This window comes from Miscanthus floridulus, unplaced genomic scaffold, assembly GCF_019320115.1.
Source record: "Miscanthus floridulus cultivar M001 unplaced genomic scaffold, ASM1932011v1 fs_894_1_2, whole genome shotgun sequence".
NCBI classification, from domain to species: domain Eukaryota; kingdom Viridiplantae; phylum Streptophyta; class Magnoliopsida; order Poales; family Poaceae; genus Miscanthus; species Miscanthus floridulus.
Genome location: NW_027097417.1, coordinates 21712 through 44842, shown reverse-complemented (window position 1 = coordinate 44842; position 23131 = coordinate 21712). Strand labels below are relative to the sequence as shown.

Genomic DNA, 23131 nt, shown 5'->3' with positions numbered 1-23131 from the left:
TGTATGGCTGTAGAGGGAGACAATTACTCATGATATGATATGTATGTTCTATATATGTGCTTTAATCGTTATATAATTTCCTTTGTAGTACTCCCTCCGTTTTAAAATGTGTCTCCATTAAATTTTCATCGTTTGGCTGATCACTTGTACTATTTTTGAAAAAATATTTGTGCAAAAAGAAGACATGTATAAATGTGCTAGTTTTAAGTATTTTTATGAATAAATCTAATTATTACGTACTTCGAGAAAAATACAGGATTAATATATATATGTGCTGGTTATTTGTGTTTTTAGTCTAACTAGTAAAAGTGCACGTGCGGCACGCACGTGTTTTTAGATATTAATTATTTCTTAATATTGGTTTAATTTAAAAAATTATAAAAAGAGAATTCAAGATTGAGTAATATAAAGCTCGTATGGTACACAAATACGAACTGGTTTAAACTTTAAAAAAACCACAAAATAACTCTTTCAATTTCCTATATACTTACATTCTTTGTCATAGGTACTAAATAACTTTATTAATACCATGTTTATATAGCTTATTACGTACTCTATTGCAATGTTATCGATAGCTTCTTAATTAAGTCCTTCTCTTACATATAGTGGAATGTTTTCAGCGCATTCATTCCTTTCGTATTTAAGGATATCGACGAGAAACCACATCCTTAGTAGGTTTGGATCCTGCAGGTAATTTGAAGAAAATAATTAGTTTATTGTATGAAGACCAATATATTAATGATAATATAACACTAATATGCAATACGATAAAGTTATTAATAGAACTATTAATTTATTTATTTTTGTACCATGCATATTTTCGAAATAAATCCTTGACCATTCCACGTGTTCATGAAATATAGGACCAAATATCCAGTTGATTTGCTGCACACAATTAAAAAAATCAGAATTATTTAAGCAGACGAGACTTATATTTTGTATGATGAAATTAGGCTTACACGTCTATTGTCTTTGGAACACATTTTGGAAACAGTCTTCGCCAATCATATACATCGTCGTTCCATTTGGGATTTGATATTTGCATGGCTGTATCAAAAATTCTTCCAATTTTTTGTATTCTATCAGAGTAGAATTTGTATATAGCATTTCTCTCAATTAATTCTTCCCTCGGTGTTGGATCTATAATTGAAATTGATCTGTTCCTCATATCAAATGAATATAGACTGTACTCTCCACTATAATAAAAAGGCACCAGTATCTGCAACCAAATTATGTTTTGTTATATAATAATATATAATGATATATTGAATGTATTATTTTTTTAATGAAAACTTACCAATTGGCATGAAGATGGATCAATTCCGTTTGCTGGCCAAGGCTGAAATATACTTTTTAGATCTTCAGGTTCAGACTTGACCCGAAATGAATAGTATTTGCGGTAGTTACAAATTTTCTGTATCAAAGAAAATTATGTTAATTCTTTTGAAATTAGATATTCAAATAATTACTTGCATTTAGTTATAGATAAATACATACACTGAGCTTCAAGTCTAGCATATGGCAAGATGGTTCCCACATATACATCATTTCGTTGTTCGCGACCATACGCACCCCTAGGTTGAAACATTCAACATCCATAGAGCTATTTAGTTGTAAAATATCTTTTATTTTCTCCAATGTTAAGCTTATAATGTATGGATTAGAGCTTCGCACCCATTCTTTCCTGTAATTAGAGTATTGTATATGCATTAAAATGTTAGTAGTTAACACAATAATAAATATATTGATATATTTAAACGTTTACGATGGACAGTAGAATTTGTCACGTACCTCAAATTTTCTTCATCATTCGTCGATAAGATATATTCACATATCGAATAGTATATGTCATCAGACGACATTGTATTTAACTGTTTGTTTGGTTCTAGTAATATTGACTCATGCAAAGCTTGCTCAGGTTTTTCTATCATGACACAGTCATTAGGATCTACTTCTTCTTCTTCCGAACTGCTTTTCTCGTATTCACATATTGCAGCGGTGTTTAGTGGTGAATCCAATAGTATCGCAGCTAATTTTAATCTAAATTTTGTCATGTGTTCCTGCAAAGAAGTATATTTTTCATTCAATTATTTTGCTATATTTGTAACTTGTAAGCAATGTACAATATATTTGTTTAATGATATTTACCTGAGTAATCTCATCAGTTAGTTGGTCTCCTGTCCAATATTCCATGTAATTTAGTACAAACAGACCACATGATGAGCTGCAGATACATAATTAATATATAAATTTATTTTCATAATTATTATTTAAAAATGCAAGTGAGAAGGTTATATTTGTACTGTATTAATTAAACATAGGAGTTTACCTGTCTTTTTGTTGAAGTTCCCCCTTAAATACCTCGTCAAAAGGCCATGATGTTACCTTTAGGTCTGGCCAATTATAATCTTTTAGCTCCATATGCCTCGATGCTATTTCGATTTGACGCTCCACTCCTTTTAACTATTATTTGAATTACAAAATTTAACATTTTTTATATTGAGTTGAATTACAAAAGAATATAATATATAAGTACTTACAATTGTGATGAATTACAAAAGAATAGAGTAAACAAGTACTTACAACATATTTTAGGTCGCTCCTTCTCATGTATCCATACGAGTCTAGAATTTGAATCTGATGTTTTTTGCTATTTATCACACCAAGGTACCAATGACATTTGGTAATGTTAATAGGGATAAATACCTGTTGAAATATTAAATAGGGTTAAAATTCAAGCACATACGAAATTTGGTTATATGATATAAGTTTCGTAATTACCAAATCATGATTTATATATTGGGTCACCCGGTCCACGATCTCATCATCTCTACGACTTGATATATCTTTTTGGCAATTCTGACCATCACGATGGAGGATTCCTGTTCCTAATGTAGTCTCTAGGTAAATTGTTGACCCTTCATCCCTACACAATAGATGCTTTTCGGCTTTAAGGAGGTTGATGTATGCATCCATGACCTGCATTTAGAATGTTAATACTTTAATTGTTTTACAAGATCCTTACTTTAGTAATATAGGTAAGGATAATTGAACTCACGTCGTCGTATATTTGGTCTGTAGAGCTCAATAAACATTTAAAGTGGAAGAAAGAAACAAATGAATCCCCCACTCTTACAACTATTCTTTTGTCATCCGAATTTGTAATTGATTCTATAATAGCAGTGTCTTCTTCATCACAAATATAGTCTGTAAGTTTAAGCAAAAGTTATTTTTAATCTTAGATGATATTTAAAAAATATAAAAATATATGATGCTATTACCTTGCGAAACAATTGAATCAAATATGCATTTTTTTGGCTTGTTGTGTCGAGAAGGTATATCCTCACTTGTTGCATTAGCTTGAACCTCTTCCACGATCTCTGAATCCTTTTTGATTTGTGAATCAGAACTTTGATCATCTTCACAAACATAGTATGGAAGTTTAACCGATTTTTAAACATTTATGTGTATTCAAAGATATCAAACACAACATTATGATGGTTTATATACCTTGGGAAACGGTTGATTCAAATTTGCATTGAGAATGTATCTCCTCACTTGTTGCATTGTCTCGAACCTCTCCCATCATCTTTGAATCTTTTTTTATTTGTGATTGTGAATCAGAAATTTGATCACCTTCACAAACATAGCCTGTAATTTTAACCAAAAGATTTTTTAATATTTATAGATATTAAAAAATATAAAACGCGATATTATGATGGAATATTACCTTGGGAAACAATTGAATCGGATATGTATCCAGAAGGATTGTCCTCACTTGATGCATTGTGTTGAACCTCTTTCATCAACTCTAAATCTTTGTTAATGTTCGAGCCAAAGCTTTGATCATATTTCCTCTTTTTTTTATCCCTTGTTGAAGATTCGATGTCCACATCTGGTGTTGTGCAGTTACCGTCACCTTGATTTTCCATGCTGTGAGCTAGACTTGGTTTAGACGCTGGAATCAATTTAGATCAGGCCTCAGGCAGATTCGGTGATTTTATATACGCTTGGGCGCACGTCTGTGTTCGTTTCGGCATACACGAGTCCGGTTCGTGTACGGTGCGTCTAGAAGGAAATACAAATAGAGTGTAAACTTTGTACGTTTTTTTAGCAGAGTCTAAACCTGTTACGTGTCTTTCTAAAGCAAAGGCCCATGACACAAGGCCCAAAACAGCAAGCCAGCTTGTGAATCGTAACTCTTTCTCTCTTCTCTCGTATGTCGTATCCTCTTGTCCACAGTTGAAATGGCCGCATTCGAGATTAAAAAAAAAAGAAGAAATGGCCGCATCATATCCCCTCAGTGAACCTTGGTGCTTGGGTTGCTGCCTGCGCGCGCCCGCCGTCGGCCACCGCCGCCCGCCGCGCGCCCGCGGTCGACCACCGCCGCCCGCAGCGCGCCCGCCGTCGGCCACTGCCGCCCGCCGTGCCGCCAGCTGCTGCTTCTGTATCGCCGCCTCCTCGCGACACCGGCTGCTGCTTCTGCACCACCGCCTCCTCGCCTCGTGGCCCTCCGCCTAGGACTGGACCTGGTTGAGCCGCCACTTCGACAAGGTCGAACATGCTGAGAGCTGTGCGTCCCTCCTCCAGGTAATTTGCCTGCCAATTCGTCATCTCATAACTTGCAATCGAGCCAATCTGATGATAGTCCCTTCTCCGATTGCATAGTTACAGCTGGAGGATGCACTTCTAAAATTTAGTGCTTATGATTTATACTCATATGCATCAGTTATTGTTTACAGTTTCGGGAAATCTTATAATCTAATTACAAAAATCCTGAAATTTTTTAAGGCATTAAGGGCATATATAAGCAAACATTGATTGTTTTGCTGTGTGTTAAAAAAGTGTTAAAGATACTGGGCGACCCCAGAAACTGGCTGGACACTTGTTGCAACAATCTGATGGATTCTGTATTTGGAACATTCCTTTTCAAAAAGGCTGTACAGAACAGGGTCGAGCGGCGGGTGTCAGCAAGGCAGAGGCGTCTCAAGGAGAGCCGAGTGGAAGCGTGGTCGTGGCGTCCTCACGCCTGCGGATGCGCATGGCCCTGCGCTGACGGCCATTTCTTGGCCTGCGATCCTGTAGGGCACGCGCCATCCCTATCCTGACAGGTGTGGGAAATTCCTTTTCTAAAATTTCCATCATAATTATTGCACTCTAGAAATTTTTTATCGATATCTGTTTTGGGGATAACTTGTTAGCTAAACATATAGAGTATTCATGTCGTGCGATAGATTAAATACATTCACCTCATGTACATCTTATAAATCATAGAGATGGATTTTATTGTTGTCATCGCTCGGGTATATATATCTGTCATAACTCCAGAATATCTCTATATACAATATTTTTTGTCCTCTTTCCTGTTGGATCAATAGCTTTGTTTGTTTTTGTCAACACCCATGTACTTTTTCGTGAAACACCCCTTGATAATGCTACATAGAGTTGGCCATGAGAGAATACTGGCTCAGGTAGGTAAATACCTACATTAGGTATGGTTTGACCTTGGGCTTTATTTATTGTCATCGCGAAACTCAATCTGATTGGAAATTGCTTCCTCTTAAATTTGAATGGCAATGAAAGGTCCTCAGAAGGTGACATAGGAATCCTTGGTATGAACACTCTAGTTCCTTCAAACTGCCCATTAACAATTTCAGCGTCGATTGAGTTGTTTTGAAATCCTCTGATTATCAGCCGTGTCCCATTGCAAAGCCCATTGTGAGGATCTAGGTTGCGTAGCAAGATAACAGGGCAATTCTTTTTAACCTTGAGCTCATGTGGAGGCAACCCATTTGGAGTAATGGTGTTAAGGAAATCAATAGGATAATTATTTCTTGAATCATCATCGACCGAGTCAAAACTGTAGTACACCTTTTCTTCTCCAGGAAATCTGTCAATCATTAATGCATTTACTGCATCGACGTACTCATTCCTCGTAGAAAGAATCGCACGCTCGCGCATATATTCTGTAGATTTGCAATTCGCTTGTAGATTTGGAAACACTCGATCGATAAGAATGTTAATGGAAGCATCTTCTGAACTTATCTTTTTATTTTTTACGGAATTCTCTGTGAAATCTTCATCGTTGCATCCAATCAGAATGTCATCAGGCAGCTGAACATATCCATCATCATATGTTTCTTCCGTGCCATTTCCAATTCTTAATAGGTATTCTGAGAACCATTTGTCATTTCGAGCTCGCATATTTTGAGTAAGCCGAATCCTTCGAACATTTTCCCCTAAATATGATTTGAGCAAAGTAGCATCTGTGATTTGGGCTCGTGTACCTCGTGGCACAACAGGAAGAACCTGCCTAAAGTCACCTCCAAACAACATGACCTTACCCCCAAAAGGTTGATCGCAACCCATTATATCCTGAAATGTTCTATCAAGTGTTTCTATTGCTTGCCTCTTTGTCATAGCAACTTCATCCCATATTATCAAAGATGCCTCTCTAAGCAACATAGCAGTCCCACTTTGTTTTGTAAAGTTACACATGGAATTAGCATCTAGCTTGATAGGAACCTTGAATCGCGAGTGAGCAGTGCGGCCACCGGGCATAATAGACGCTGCTATACCAGACGTCGCAGTAGCAATGGCAATAAGATTCAATGATCGAACCTTAGCCAACAAAGCCTTATAAAGATATGTCTTTCCGGTGCCTCCAGGACCATCAACAAAGAATACACAGCTTCGTTTGTTGAGCACATGATCTAGTATCTCATCGAAAGCAGCCCGTTGCTGTACATTTAGTGTATCAATAAGTTTTAAATGATCTTTGTCAAAACCAACCTTCATCTCCTCAGTAAACTCTCTATAATAGTCTCTTGATAAATCATCTATCAAATTTAAAGAAAAAAAAGAGTAAGTAATATGAGCATGAAGGAGCCATAGAATAAAGTATATATAAATAATACCATTAATCAAAGTCAAATACTTCACCTAATTCCTCCAGTTCTGGAAGGCCATAGTTTCTAATATCTCTGCCCATTGAAGCAAGATGATTCGATATGTCTCTAAGAACCTTTTGCTCAACCAAGCTAGACTTCCCATGGGATCGACGGTAGTCCTCAGCCATTGATTCAAAATGCTTGTCCCAGAGACTACGAACATTGGCGCACTCACAAAAAACCATAATAGTTGCAAATAACCTCCTAAGAGCACAAGGCATTTGGAATACTGCAGATTCAGATAAGCATGCATCTAGTGTTTCATCGGTTTCCACAAAGCCCATGACCTCACAAGCCTGTCTAAACGTAGGATATGTAGCACCATGCCAAGTTCTAAGATCCTCAAATGAGGTTGCACCCCTCACATGGTTTAAGAGCACCCGTAGGTAGTATCTTTCACCTTCAGCAGGGTGCGCATACACAAGTCTGCCAATCTGTATGCGTTTTTTTCTAGGCTCCCAGTGTTTATGAGACTTGTTCCAAATGAAGTATTCTGGGAACTCCCTGTATAAATATTTTCGAGCTCTAGGATTGTCCATGTTTGTTACGAAATACTCTGTAAGCATTGACCTCTTTGACCTTTCTCTCTTGACAACATCATTTAGATCATCTCTAGATTTGAATGACACCATATGCATACCTGGTAGGTGCACTTGCATCTGTAGTACAGGTGGTGACATAGAATACAAAGGAAATCCATACAGCTTGTACATCGCCTCTATAGCAGTTATGCATCTTGCATTTCTGTATTGCTTAATCTCATCAATTTTTTGTGCATGAGTATCTGAAGGATCAACACTAACAGATACACAATCATGACCTTTATATATGTACTTATACAAGTACTTAATAGATTGAATACTGCAGCAAACTTCAACATTAATATGGCAGTTATACTTCATCAAGAGCATTGGGTTATATGGAACAACCCATCTGTTATCTAAAAATTTTTCACCCCTTACTTTTACACTTTGACCATTATCCCTTCTCCTATAAATCGGATATGAGTCTTTTCCTTGCTGGGTGGTATCACAAAACTAACGAGGATACCGAAAGCGACATTCTCCATCTACCATGCACGGACAGTTTCGGTTCAACGTACCACAAGGACCATGCATCATATGCTTGCAAACCAACTTATGTAACACTGGATATTTAACTGGGTCAGGTAGCTCCGCTGATATAAACTTATCATAGTCATCTGGACTCCTCAACTTAGTATTTGGTTCCATAATCAAAAGGAAGTGTTCATGTGGTAGGCCTCTCTTCTGAAACTCCGTCACATGAGCATATGCTGCAACCTTTCCAAGGACTCCCTTTTTAATCAAATCGTCATGCAAGTTTAGTAATCTGGCTCTGTAAACTCTTGTCACCACATCAGGACGATCTTGAGCGGTCTGTCCAGGCAATAACTCTTCCATTATTTCATTCCAATAAGGGTTGCATGTCATTGTTATAAAAAAATCAGGCTTTCCAAATCTGGTAACTAAAGTCATTGCATCCATAAATCTCGCATGAACATCTCTATCACTTCCATGGAAATCTTTGGATAAGACAATTCTTTTTCCTGCTTCTGAAGCACGGGCCTCTCCAGCAGCAAGTGTGTCGATTAGACCCTAGGGTTAAAGAAATGTCAATAGATCACAATTTGATAAGAATGTGAAATGTAACTTTTAATTGACCTCACCTGGTAAAGATCAGCACGGATTAGATCTTGATGCTCCGGTTTGGAGTACCAGTCTAAACGCATTGACTCAACTTTCACGTACATGTCCACGGCCCATTGTTGGAAAAGACGGCCACCCCAAAAGAAGATGTTAAATTCCCCTTCACGAATTTGTAGCCTAAAACATAAGTATTCTCTGGCGCTCACGTAACGTCGAGATTCTTTATCTGTTGACAGAAGCATGTTTACTTTTATTTAGTTTGGTAACCAGTGTTCCATTAAGGGACTTATTTGTTTATATAAAAAACTTTGTTTTTTTTTTAAAAAGTCAAACCTCGAATTTCAATATCCTCATTGTTTCCATCATCAGCATCGTTATCATCGTCCACTAAAAAAATATTGTTGTATAAATAAAACATTTTGCATTTACATATAGAGGAATAAAAAATATATATCACGCTATAAAAGACAAACCTTGTTTTTTACGTTTTGTATATTTTCTCCTCGGCTTTGAAACAGGCTGATCTTGGTACAGTATCATTTTATCCTCCCAACCAGTTTCACCGTTTGGATAAAATAAAGGATAGGCCAAAGGATCATAGCAGCCATGATAAGCCCTGATATAATGGGGATGGTTCTCGTGGCCATATATTATTATGCTCCTCTCAAATCTGTGTTGGGGATCATTTCCATCCATCCATATCGCAGCCACTTGTCCCATTGTAGGCGCATTGAATCTCCTTTGATCAACAGATATCTTCGTATTGAGAGCAATTGTGTAGGCTTGCAGGTTAGGCAGGGTGCCTAGACTCCTGAACGTTTGCACATAAGGATTGTTCTCTAGGATGTTCAGTATTTTTATGATCAACTGAGCATCAAGATGTGGAGACCTCTTAATCCTATGAGATATAGAATTGTCTGTGTCATAAAAATATAGCTGCATATGTCGTGGACCTTGACCACCAGGTATGAGTGGATCTAGCTTGTGATATATTTGACCATGAGCTTTGAATGTATATATACCAGTTCCTCTAGCAGTGGCCAGTCGGCGATCAACTGAGACACCAAAACTGGTGAATGAGAAGTGTGAATTGAAGTACCTTATGTGATTTCTAAAATACTTTGCATCAGCATCCGTTTGATTGGTGAACAATTGTTGAAGTTCATCATGCACTTCTGGTATAAATATATTGACAAGTCCCTTTCTGCAACAGAATGCAGGACCTTCACCAGGGAACCTTTTAGCATGACAGAATGCACAATTGGGCACCTTTCTTAACACAAAATGATCTTTAGGAAGATTGTTATATACAAAGTCATAACGATCGGGTTTCTTTGCCACTGATTCAGATTCCATATAGCACTCATATTGAAAATCTGTGTACGATCATGAAGGATGTATTAAATTCCACTCTTGTTAGGACACTTACTATTGTTAGCACACTAATAAAATTAACTGAATGTAAGCACTCACCTTTGTCATTGAAAACCCTTGCCTCATCGTCCTCGTATATGTCATGATCACCTTCAGTTGGATCGAGACAATCTAAATCATTTTCTACTCGAAAAAAATTAGAGATAAAATTAGTAAATTTTAAATATGTAATTTTTCCATTTATCAAATTTAATTTGATAAAATTTTAAACTTACCCTCTATCCCATGTATTGGATTCTCAGGTTCAAAAATACCCGAGTTATATGGCTCTTTATCAGTTTTCTTGAATGGAACACAAGTATTTACACAATGCTCCACCGGGATAGAGTTTTGGCAAGATTGTTCCACACCCAACCCTACCAAGGTACGCCTTCTGATCCGCGACACTTGATTGTCGTGTTTTTTCTCTTTGGTAACTGGATTGTTGCCAGGGGCAAGATTTTGATCACCAATACATACTTTGTTTTTTCTTCTTTCTCGATATTGTCGCTGGTACTCACGATTTCTTGCGCGTAGTTCATCTTTCTTCTTGTCAATGGTCCCCAAAGTAGTAACGCTGTTCAATATCTGTCCGCACTCCTTTTGATTTGCATCTATGGACATGAGCTACATAATTAAGACAAATGTCAATTACAAAAGTGATTTTGTATTTAGTGATAGAAAGAGGGGTCAGGGGTCCTGACTAACCTTGTCATCTATGTTAAGGAAATTGTTCTCATCACGATTCATCTGGACGGAAGCTGCAGGTTCTGAAAAATTAGGAAATTTTTGCTCTCCAACTTGCATATCAAGTTTGCATTTTTTAGCCGGAATATTGCAATCTTGTTCTCTCGTATTTTCACTATATGCTTTGGCTCTTTTTCTCTCTCGATATCGTCGCTGGTACTCACGATTCCGTGCACGTTGTTCCTCTTTCTTGTGATCAATGGTTCCTAGATTTACATCCATAGAAGCTGATTGTTTCTGCACCACCAAAAATACTTGTGAAATCAGACTTTACATGTTTTGACTAACCTTTAACAAATCCATGGACCAGGTGGTGCTTTGCATCTATGGACATGAGCTACATAATTAAGACAAATGTCAATTACAAAAGTGATTTTGTATTTAGTGATAGAAAGAGGGGTCAGGGGTACTGACTAACCTTGTCATCTATGTTAAGGAAATTGTTCTCATCACGATTCATCTGGACGGAAGCTGCAGGTTCTGAAAAATTAGGAAATTTTTGCTCTCCAACTTGCATATCAAGTTTGCATTTTTTAGCTGGAATATTGCAATCTTGTTCTCTCGTATTTTCACTATATGCTTTGGCTCTTTTTCTCTCTCGATATCGTCGCTGGTACTCACGATTCCGTGCACGTTGTTCCTCTTTCTTGTGATCAATGGTTCCTAGATTTACATCCATAGAAGCTGATTGTTTCTGCACCACCAAAAATACTTGTGAAATCAGACTTTACATGTTTTGACTAACCTTTAACAAATCCATGGACCAGGTGGTGCTTTGCACAAATTTGGAGTGTGATTGCAAGAAGGGAAAGAGTTGATGCCTCTCATATGCGCAGCTGCTCCTCCAAATCTGCGATGCTCAGAGTCTGCGCCGCCCTTGGCCGTTCGACCACGGCAATGCCTCCAGGCAAGCACGGAATTGCCTTCAGGTGGTAGACAGGTTCGCGGCAATGCATCTAGGAAGTAAACGTGCACAAGATGTATTGTAAGAAGCCTAGCCAAATAGAAAAAATATAGTGTAACAGGGTCGTATTAGTCAGGATCGTATTATGAAGGTGCACAAGATAGGAAAAGGAAAGAGAAAAAACATAAGACATGTTGGAGACTTGACCACGGACGATGTTTAGAAAATGGGTTACGAAGGTGCACAAGATAGGAAAAGGAAAGAGAAAAAAACATAAACGTAGACAGGTTGGAGTCTCAACCACGGAAGATGACTCGGACAAAAAGGAACGTAGACAGGTTGGAGACTCAACCACGGAAGATGATTCGGACACTATCTTACATCTTACCTGTTGGATGGAAGGCCCGGATGCGACGAAGGACGGATCCAACGGCTAATACTGAGAGATAACGAAAGATTCGCTCTTTTATAGTGTGATATTTGTAAAGATAGAAGACATTATATATGTACGCGGCCTCCATTTTGCATGCAGTCACTACCGGGAACGCGGGCTTTGGGCACACGGCAAAGTCACGAATACACTCGGCAAACCCTTTGCCGAGTGTATCACTCGGTAAAGGGCACTCAGCAAAAAATGCATTGGCAAACTCACTTTGCCGAGTGTTTTTCGTCGGGCACTTGGCAAAGACGTTACCGAGTGCCCAAAAAACACTCAGCAAATATTTTTCGCAAGAAATAAAAAAACAAATAGCCAACGGCCGCCGCCCACCACGGCCACCACGCAGCCACGCCCGTTGCCCCATGCCGGACGCCGCCACACCACCCACGCCACCAAGCCCACCACGGCCACCACGCCACCAAACCCCACGCCGGACGCCGCCCGCCACCAAGCCACCACACAGCCCGCACGCCACCTGCCGGATCTTGGAGAGGGGAGGGTCGGCCGCCGGGACGCCGCTGGATCCGGGAGTGGAGGGGTCGCCGCCGGATCTGGGGATGTGTGTCGGTATGTGATTAGGAAACGAGGCGCCCCGATGCGTGGGGGCACGCGGGCCCTGCCCGGCCGCCGTGGCCGCTTGACGCGCGTAGGCAAGCACGGGCCACGTCGCAGCCTCCACCCGGCCACCATGGCCATCAAGGCCGCCGCCTGTCAGGGACCAGATCCACTCGACGGCTAGTCCATCTCGATCCGAGGCGTGCGGGCAGGCGGAGGTGGGAGCTCCCTAGGCGGAGGCAGGAGCTGGGGCTATGGCCAGAAGGCGATGGGCTGCCTCCGTGATGGGCGAGCCTTCCTCCACCATGTGCTGGTCCTCTCGTTGCTGCTCCTCCTCGCCTCCGGGTTCGATGGCACAGGTTGGGTATCATCGGATCTAGCGGATCCGACGACGGCCCGGTCAGGCCCCCGCGCCCCCGCGCACGCACATCGGCTAGGCCAGTTGGCGGCCGGGTGGCCGGGACCACTGCCCGAAGATGATGGGCCACCTCCACGACTGGTGAGCCTTCCATCTTCTTCGAGGAGCGATTCAATGGTGCAGGTTGCGGATCCGGCGATGACCCGGTCAGGACACCCACGCGTGCCCCATGCGCGTTTGCCGGCTAGGCCTAGCGGCGGCCGAGGCTGCCGCCGAAGTCGCGGTGCCCGTGCATGATCGGCCGGTGGGGGGATAGGGGCTGCTGGATCTGTGCCCCCATGGTGGCGGCGGTGGCTGGGCGGACCACTTCTTCGTCATGCTCGTCACCACCGCTTCGGTCAACCTCCTCGATGGCGTGGCAACCCTAGGGCCAGCGGCCGCTTGAAGGAGGTGGATCAAGTGGAGGTGGATCTCATTAGCAGCGGCTGCCCTAGGGGTGGCAGATGGCTGGAAGTTTGGGCGGAAGAGGTTATCCTCGGTGGCAGCGACAGAAAACTCGCTAGAGGCGATGGCCATTCCAATGACGGCGGTTGCCCTATGGGTAGTGGAGGCCTTGGAATCCGGTGATGCGGAAACGTATCGTGTCTAATCGGCTACTTCTGACTGGACGACGACGGATGAAGGTGGGCTTACCAACGACACGTGGTGTCAGCAAGCGGATGAAGATGGCACCAGTGGAGGTTCGCAGCAATGGCACACTAGGTGCGGCGCCGACTTGATGACTTTCACTTGCCGAGCCTGGCCATTTCAGGAGAAGATGCCGGGAAGTAGGGACTGCCGAGGTCGCAGTTTTTTCTTTCTTTGGTTGTGTGTTCTCGTCCTTGTTCAGGTGTGAGTCTAAATGATCTTGTATCCTTTGGACTCAGTATATCCTTCATGGATATAGAGGCCGGATTAATGAAAAACTATTATCTAAAAATTACCACCCTTCAACACGTGTTGATTTATTGCTTGGCGAGGAATTTCTCGGTGTTAGATCGTGACATGTAAGGATGAAAACGGTCGAAAAACTCCTAAATTGTTTTCTACTTTTACATTTAAAATATGAAAATGAAAGCGAAAACGGTAAAACCGGACACGAAAACGAACGCGAACTTACGAATTATCGGGAATTTCGAAAACGAACCAATTCGACGGGATTTATGTCGAACACGGTCGATATACGAAAACTCAATACGGAATACCGACCCGTAGACCAAGTGCATGACTAAGTGCATACATGATCAAGTTCAAGTGCATATAATAATTAACAAGTGCATATTATAGAAACATGAACTCGAACTGAGTCAGAATGATTTTATTAATCTTTTTAGAATAGGTGTAGTATTTTATTTTAAAGATTTATTCAGATTTTTCTTTTGAGTAACAAAGATTTATTCGGCTGATGCAAAAAACTATCAAATGATTGACTTTGCGGGTGGGGGTTAAACCGATGAGCTTGATGGGCTATGGCCCTGGTGGGCTTTCGTGTAGATGTTGCTGGTTTCCTGACATTTAGCACTATCTCGTGAGGTGAAGAGAGATGAGGCTAGGCGCCGTCTATAAGAGAGGGCAGCTGGCCACCAGTAGAAAGAACGCAGCTGCGTGGTGAACAACCTGTAATTGGGCTGTATGACCTATGCAGTTGGCCAAATTCGGTTTAAACCGAATTTTCAATTCGGAATATTTCAAATTAAAAGTAGAAAAGTAGAAAATGGTCGAAAAATGTCTAAACCGTTTTCTACTTTTACATTTGAAATACGAAACATCTGAAATGCGAAAGCGAAAACGGTAAAGTCGGACAAGAAAACGATGTGGTTTCGGTTCGGGATATTTCCGTCCGTTTTCATCCTTAGTGACATGCAATTGTACGTTGCTCATTGCTATTTGGTCGTGACTTTGGAGATTTTTTTTCATAGATGAAGCATTTTATTAACTCAAAATAATTACATCGAGTTGATACAACCATCTCGAGATCACTTCCGACCTGTGCATTAAAGCACATGGCCTATAAGAAGTTATTTTCTCAACAAATACAGCCAACCTAGTGACTATCAATCCGTAGACCAGACCACCACCGATGTGCCTAGGTAAAAAATTTCTTTACCACGCGGTCCAATTGTTTCCATGCCGCTATGACCGAATCCTGCGAAGGAACCTACTGGAGAATAACTCAAGTACAGAGCCGGTAAATAATCCAGTGGCCCCCAGCTGCACAGGAGAATTAACATTTTTTTTATCATTTGGACGTAGCCACAAAGACCAACAAGTTGCGGCCACTTCTAGCAGGTCTGTTCCAATTCCCCATAACCAGCTACCATCGATTGCTTGTAGGTTCTCTCGGAAGAATTTTTTTTTTTTTATCTGTGCTGTGATACTTATTTTGGCTGTGGAGATCTTTATCGGGCATATAAAATTGGTGTTTTGTCTTGGCGGCTGGCCAATAAATACACAGTACAGGTCGTTAGCTGCTATTCTGAATTGAACTAGCGACACTAGAATATTCGGATTTATTTCTTGTCGTGTCTAACAAAGTAAAGGCTTTGTTATTTGATTCATCCCAAAGTTCAGAAAAGGGTTATTTTGGTAGTCTAGTACCGTGAAAGATCGAAAAAAATATTTAGGCGTTACAGTCGTGTCCTCATCAGGATTTCCTATATTTTGCATCGCATTACTCTTTATTGTCCACAGAAAGTACAAACGACTAGCCGAGCCAACGACTAGCTACTAGCCGCAGAGACCATCCACCTGCCAAGTGCCTGTAGATACTGAATCTGCTATGTAGTATAATGAGATGGCACGCACTACTGGAAACGCGTGCTTTGCTGAGGGCCTGAGGCTTTGCCGAGGGCCAGCCACAGGAGCCCTCGGCAAAGAGGCCTTTGCCGAGGGTCCGGCCCTCGGCAAAGACAGGCCCACGGTAAATCAAATCTTTGCCGAGGGCCGCGGTCCTCAGCAAAGATGCCCTCGGCAAATTAGGCCCGTTGGGTCACGGCGGCCATTCCCGTCAAGCTTTGCCGAGGGCCACCCGTTAGGCCCTCGGCAAAGGTTTTTTTTCTGTGAAACCAGTTTTTCGACAATTTTTTTTAAAAGTCTTTGCCGAGGGCCCTAAACTAGGCCCTCGGCAAAGATTTTTTTTGGAACCAGTTTTTCGGCCAAATTTTTTTTTATAAATCGTCTTTGCCGAGGGCCCGAGGCGAGGCCCTCGGCAAAGAAGCCCTTTGCCGAGGGCCAGGTTAGGCCCTCGGCAAAGATTTTTTTTTGTTTTTTAGCCCAGTTTTTTTGTGGTGCTACAATACATTGTTTTGAACTCAATTTTAAAATTTGGGCCAATTTTGACTTTTTTTGTATATTTCCTTAATTTATTTCGATTCTTTGATTTTTTTCGAATATGTCAAATTTGAACTGCAGGTGCATGGAATATTGCAATGTAGTGTTTTGAAAAATGTTATTCATGTTAATTGGTGCATGTTGAGTCCCTATCCACGAACTCGCATCAAATTTCGCGCATCTTCGCGTAACATGACGACCGACTTGCCGAAAAAGTTTTTTAAAATTATATAAAATCCATACGAAGTCCGAAAATCATGAAACTTGGCGAGATGTCATGTTATCGCATGTGTAGGCTGTGGTAAAAAATTGAGAAGTTTTCGAGCGAGTCGCAACGTCTGATGCCTGAAACCCAGACATCTCCACATGTGATCACATATGGAGATGTCTGGGTTTTATGCATCCGACGTCACAATTGGCTCAAAACCTTCTCAATTTTTTACCACAGCCTACACATGCGATAACATGACACCTCGACAAGTTTCGTGATTTTCGGACTTCCTATGGATTTTATATAATTTAAAAACAGTTTTCCAACAAGTTCCTCGTCATGTTACGTGAAGAAGATGCCCGAAATTTGATGCGAGTTCGTGTATAGGGACTCAACATACACCAAATACCATGAATAATATTTTTTGAATCACTAAATTGCATTATTCCATCCAACTGCAGTTCAAATTTGAAATATTCAAAAAAAAAAATCAATGAAAAGAAATAAATTAGGGAAATATATAAAAAAAAAGTCAAAATTGGCCCAAATTTTAAAATTGAGTTTTCAATAATGTATTACAGCACCACAAAAATACTGGGTTCAAAAAACCAAAAAAAATCTTTGCCGAGGGCCTAGCCTGGACCTCGGCAAAGAGGATCTTTGCCGAGGGCGTGGCCAATGGCCCTCGGCAAAGAAAATTTAAAAAAAATAAAAAATCTTTGCCGAGGGCCCTGGATATGGGCCCTCGGCAAAGGGCCCAACCCTAAATCGGCCAGCGGCCTGGCCCAAATCCATATGCCGCCCCGCCAGCCCGGCCGCCTCTGCTCGCCCCGCCACCGCCCCGCGGCCCGCCGCAGCGTGCCCAGCCACCCCGCGCACCCGGCCGCCCCGCGCGGCCCGCCGCAGCCCGCCCGGCCGCCCCGCGCGCCCCGCCCACCAACCACCCCCACCGCAGATGGAGACCATGGGGTGCCTCCGCCGCAGCCTCAACGCATGAACTGCCAAAGGGGTGGGTGCCACCGCCGTGGGCTTGCATGCCGGCTTCTTGGATGGCCTCTTGCTGCAGGAAGGTGTGGAGGAGAAGGAAGGAGCGTGATCTCGCACCGCTCGCCATGGACCTCCTCGACACGAGGCATCGCCACACGCCGGATTCGAGCTCCTCCTCGGACACCCCTGCCGACATGGGGCGCCCGCTTCCTGGCGCCGCCTACTAGCCCTACGTCTGCGAGATCCTCTCCTTCTCCATCGAGCGCCTCCACAAGGTAGTACGCCTACACTTGCTTCGTGACCTCTGATTGGTGTCGATGGTGATTCCGGCTTCGTTGGTTTGGTGGGAGATTATAGGAGACAGAACTTCTGAGGGTCGACGCGGAGCGGGTGCGGTGGCAGATGTAGGAGGTGGCGATGGAGAACTGTGGCGCCTTCATCGCCGCTTACGAGGCGCTCTCGTTCGTCTGAGCGCAGATCGAGAGCTTCGACGGCCACCTCGAGGCCATGGTAATGCGGACGCCTCTTTACTCTTTACTCCGTTGCTTCTACTGTCTGACCCCTTTGTGCCAGAAGTTATTGCACCATGTTGATCAGTAAGTAGGCCTAAACGATTGGATGAATGATGAATGCTGGTGGAGGAATTGAATTCAGCTGCTTTATGCTTGTAGCAAGTAGATCACATGATCTTGTTTTTTTTTGGATAACTACATGATCTTGTTATTGTTGCGCCCCAGAGATGTGATTGCCTCGTAATTGGAAATGCAATTCTGCTAGCAATGTGGTCACGAAATTATGATCATATAGATATAGATGTAATAAAAAAATGAATGTTTGATATCAGGCTTTTGATGTTAGCTCTAGATTGCTCCTCTGCATACCCAACTGATACACCCCATGTACGATTGATTAGATGACATTTAGAATCAACATGGAAGGGACAAAATCCTGGCTAATATGTGACAATAAAATCAACGTGTTTAAAATTGTTTGTTTTCACAGTGAAACATAGCATCACACTGGTAGTTTTTTTCCTCATATTTGCAATGACGGCCTCGCCTTCATACTTCATTTGCATGGATTATGTTGCTTTAGTTTTCTCCTCACAATGCCTTGGTAGTTGTTTTTATCTGATTTAACAACTAAATCCATAGCTGGATAAGTAGGCTAATGTTTAGGGACGAGGGAAATGCATGTGTCCATACCTGATCCAAATTAAATATCCCTGGAATCATCTTGTTGGTGTTGGAAAAAAAATTAGTTCTCCATATGCTCTACAGTTCAAGATCTTGTTGATATTCTTTCAACCAATGTCATATTAATTTTTGGAGAGATATTGACGTCAATGCATTTTATTACTGCCCTACACCAACAGATAGACCAACAGATAATCTTTCTGTAGTATCTTAGCGTCAGAAAGCAACTGTTTGTCTCATGTTTCAGAGATGAAATCCACACCTGCACTCTCAGCTTTCTTTGCAGGGTTTTGTTCCTTGAGTCTTTATGATATTCTGGTTGTTCGTTTTATATTTTTTATAATTTTCATCTTATTTTGTATTTTATTGTAGAGTTAGCAGAGAGGACCCTCTTGATGAATCCCAAATAGCTTATATATGTAGAGAAGCACTAAAGGTTCTAACATAGTTGCATCATATTTGAAGTATTTGTTGCCTTGTGGGGCAACTGAATGTTTTTGGATATTGAACTTTTGCGTGCTTATTTTCTTCTCCAGGGCCTTGCTTACCTGCACTCGATTTTTCAATTTCATAAGGGTGGTAACATTCTTCTAACTGAGCAAGGCGAGGTGAAGTTGGGTAAGCGCATTTGTTTTCTTTAAAAATTTTAGTTTACATTTCTTAGCACTCATATTTCTGCATGTCCTGACTCTGTGGGCATGCTGTGTCACCACAACAATGGCAAAACAGGTGATTTTGGTGTAGCTGCCCAGCTGACAAGAACCATGTCAAAGCGCAACACCGTATTCTAAACAATGTTTGTTTTGCCATTCAAATCCACAGTTCAAGAAACTTCACATCTATGTAACAAACAAAATGAAGTGGCAGATGAAACTTGTCCATGTCAGTTTACCATAAGCAACCCTGTTTGTGCTTGTGTTTAGTTCTTCAATATGTTGGTACTTTTATGGGAACTTGAAGCAAGTTTGTGTTGGAAAATGATTGCTGTGAAGTCCTAACTATTTCTTTAAAGTGTCATACTGCATTACGTTCCAAGGAGGATGCGACAACTGACTACATCACCAAATGTACTTTATTGTAATATTTGTGGTTTATGGTTCTGACTTGTGCTTGGATTCCATGAACTTGTCGTAATAAACATGTGAATGATGATGAACATGTGACTTGTCGTTGTAATATATTGTGATTTGTGGTTCACAATTATGGTTGTGATATATTGTGAGAAAATGGGTTCTGTGTGATATATATATGTATATATATGAAATGCTTGTGTCGTTGGAATGCAAAAAACAAAAAAAATTAAATTTCTGCCTCTTTGCCGAGGGCAATGACCAAGGCCCTCGGCAAAGAAGGGTCCTTTGCCGAGGGCCCTAGCAATAGCCCTCGGCAAAGAGTTTTTTGGGAAAAATCCTGAAAATTTCTTTGCCGAGGGCCAGGGAGCAGGCCCTCGGCAAAGGTTTTTTTTAAAAAAAAAATAAAAAAAAACTATTTCTTTGCCGAGGGCCGGCCCTCAGCAAACAATTTTTTTAAAAAAATAAACCTTTGCCGAGGGCCCTGGCAATAGCCCTCGGCAAAGATTTTTTTGGGAAAAATCCTGAAAATTTCTTTGCCGAGGGCCAGGGAGGAGGCCCTCGGCAAAGGTTTTTAAAAAAAAAATTTATTTGCCGAGGGCCGGCCCTCGGCAAAAAAAATTGAAAAAAAACCATTTCTTTGCCGAGGGTCGGCCCTCGGCAAAGAAACCGCCAACGGCGCCGGCGCGTGACGGCTTCTTTTCTTTGCCAAGGGCCGTCCTGGCCCTCGGCAAAGGCTTTGCCGAGTGCCCGATAAAGGGCCCTCGGCAAAGACCCCTTCGCCGTCTAAAAATTCCCCGAGGGGTCTTTGCCGAGGGCAGCACTCGGCAAAGCCTTTGCCGAGGGCAGCCCTCAGCAAAGCCTTTGCCGAGGGCAGCCCTCAGCAAAGCCTTTGCCCAGGGTTTCTGGTCCTTTGCCGAGGGCCAGAGGCCCTCAGCAAAGCATGCGAATCTAGTAGTGGCGCCACCGTACCTTAGTGTGCTAAAAAATAGTCCCGATTTGGTTGTAAAACATCATTATAATACATCAACTCAATGCATGCATACTACTTACCCCCACATGGTTGGTGACTGTCTGTGTATCCACGTATTAGATTTTGTAACAAGTGGTTGTTTCGTAAGGGGTGGGTCGAGAAAGCTTGAAGAAAAGACAAACCGAACTGGCAGGCAACACCACCGACAAATCTTACATATGTCCCACTGGCCAACTGACTAATAGACAACACTGTCAAAACACACTGGCCAGAGAATCTCAGAAGATTATAGGCCGAAGCAAATATTATTGGGCCAAGATATCTGTAGGACCACGTACTACTGGTGGCTCTGGTATTATATAGTAACTACAATGTGATCAGGAGAAGATAATAAGGAGTCATAAAAATTTTAACGTGTGTTCTTGTTTAAATTTTATCCGGCTGCAAAAACACATGATATATACTCTGGTACTCTGTTTCAAAATGTAAATTTGTTGTTTTTTATCTAAATCAAACCAGTTTACTTTGACCAAAGTTTATTAAAAAGTGTATAAATATCTCACTATGCTACATACACACAAAAAAGTCACTATATCAAAGACAGATCAATGTTGAGCATCTCTGATGACTAATTAGAAACTGCTCCCCAGTAGCTCTGTGTGATTTATGCTTAAGGCCCATCAGTGACTTGACAGGAATATCAAAGACGCGGCTAAAGTAACCTACGTTTGTGAGCTTTTCATGGACCCAAAAATTTTATGAAATTCAGTAGACCGACAACCATACCCCAATCTCTTCTGTCCCCAATCTCTCTGCATCACCCCTCTCTCTTGAGCTCATCTTCTAGCTCCGGTCTTAATCGCAAGATCCACATGCCAATGTCGGTATCCTCATGCCGTGTCCATCCCGCAGTCTGCTCCCTCTAACCTCTCCTCCCTAGCCTTCAAAACCATGCACCTAGAGAGGGCAGAGGGCTCGCCTCGAACACAAACCCTAGCCACACAACCACCGCATCCTGTTGCACCACTAGGGGAGGGGCTCCTCCGTGGGTGGTGGAGAGCATGGTGGTCACGACGACACCACACTTGGCTGCTGCCGTGTGTTCCTTGTAGCAAGACCACTGCCATGAAGACCCTCGTGGCTGGCAGCACGCTCCACATCACCCACATCGGGGACTCCCGCAGCATCTCCGGGTTATTGCGCACTCAAGATCGGTGGTGCATACCTGTCCTTGCTCTTTCTCATCTCCGGCCACATCTAGATGCTTGTAGATCCATTACCGGACTGAACTAACGGTATGGAGTTGGATCTGCATACAATAGATCTCCTCCTCTGCCAATTAATAGTGATAATATAATGTTGCTTATTTTTTATCGACATATTTTTTAGACGGTGGGAGAGAGAGGTGTGGGTATGAATGCACGATACGATTAGTTGAATTAGATAACTTATTCCTTCTGGCCAGGAGCTTAATTTTACTTGGGAACATGGTTCGTCTAATTCTTGGAGCTACCATGTCAAGGTTCATGACTAGGGTTGGTTACCCTCGCCGATGTCGCGTGTCATGTGTGGAGTGGAATGATCCTTGTTGGCCGACCCAAGAGAAATAGGACAATTGATATGTAGTTGCTAACATTAGAAACTAGGGTGCAAAACCTTTTCGTGGTAGAGGTAGAAATGCATGAAAAATGTAGCGTCGGTCTACATAGAGTTACATGGCTTGTGTGTCCATGTTCTATAAGAGGAATATCCACAAGGCTATGTGCATGGCTTTAATGTTTTCCTTTATTACCATTAAATTTTGGAGTAAAATTCCTGAGCAATCCGTAATTTTGGCCAGGGTGTCATCCCTGCCCCCAAACTCAAAAATACCATTTTTGGCTCCGTTATCTTGGCTTTGGGTATCACACTACCACATAAACGATTTTTAGAGGTGCCCCCTTGTTTTCCCATGGTGGCTCTTTCAAAAAATTTCATGTAAAGATGCCTCTATTGGGCCTAGCTAATGGACCCCATCTAGAAATGGATTTTATAACTGCAGTTGATGTTTCCTTGCGCCTCTAAAAATGGTCTCTATTTTCAGAGACAGTTCGCAATACCAATTGCCTCGCCGTGTTACTTTTACTACATAATGTTTATCTAAATTTCAGTACCACGAGAAAATATGCTTCTTGGAGTGGAAAAGGGAAAGAGAAGTTGAGTTATTAGTGGATAGACTCACGGAGAGGGTCCATGGATATTTTTTAAGAGTAACAGAAGCTAAAAGAACCATCTCAAATCTAAATTTGCTGA

The 23131-nt window shown here is 41.8% G+C and overlaps 1 protein-coding gene and 1 long non-coding RNA gene across 2 annotated transcripts; one reads left to right on the top strand and one right to left on the bottom strand.

Annotated features, from left to right (window-relative positions):
• Positions 1 to 4290: 4290 nt before the first annotated feature.
• On the bottom strand, positions 4291 to 17579 carry LOC136533469 (uncharacterized). The gene is made up of 17 exons (XM_066526014.1): positions 17376 to 17579; positions 12545 to 12904; positions 11399 to 11471; positions 11196 to 11257; positions 11066 to 11101; positions 10942 to 11014; positions 10739 to 10800; positions 10267 to 10657; positions 10091 to 10174; positions 9717 to 9993; positions 9091 to 9515; positions 8951 to 9004; positions 8638 to 8843; positions 8053 to 8566; positions 6943 to 7734; positions 5488 to 6839; positions 4291 to 4599 (listed from the first exon to the last, which is right to left on the bottom strand). The coding sequence occupies exons 1-17, from the start codon at positions 17577 to 17579 to the stop codon at positions 4291 to 4293; spliced, it is 5274 nt and encodes a 1757-aa protein (XP_066382111.1).
• A 325-nt stretch (positions 17580 to 17904) lies between these two features.
• Positions 17905 to 19693, top strand: LOC136533472 (uncharacterized). The gene is made up of 4 exons (XR_010778493.1): positions 17905 to 18110; positions 19169 to 19232; positions 19333 to 19414; positions 19526 to 19693. It is a non-coding gene; the product is annotated as an uncharacterized lncRNA (long non-coding RNA).
• The last annotated feature ends 3438 nt before the right edge of the window (positions 19694 to 23131 follow it).

What these genes read in the sequence shown, in the direction of transcription:
- LOC136533469 (XM_066526014.1), bottom strand. Translation starts at nt 17,579, where the DNA reads ATGGTCTCCATCTGCGGTGGGGGTGGTTGGTGGGCGGGGCGCGCGGGG. An exon ending in TACAAAACGTAAAAAACAAG is followed by an intron (nt 9,005 to 9,090) that starts GTTTGTCTTTTA and finishes ATATTTTTTTAG; the next exon opens with TGGACGATGATAACGATGCT. An exon ending in TCCAGAACTGGAGGAATTAG is followed by an intron (nt 6,840 to 6,942) that starts GTGAAGTATTTG and finishes TAAATTTGATAG; the next exon opens with ATGATTTATCAAGAGACTAT.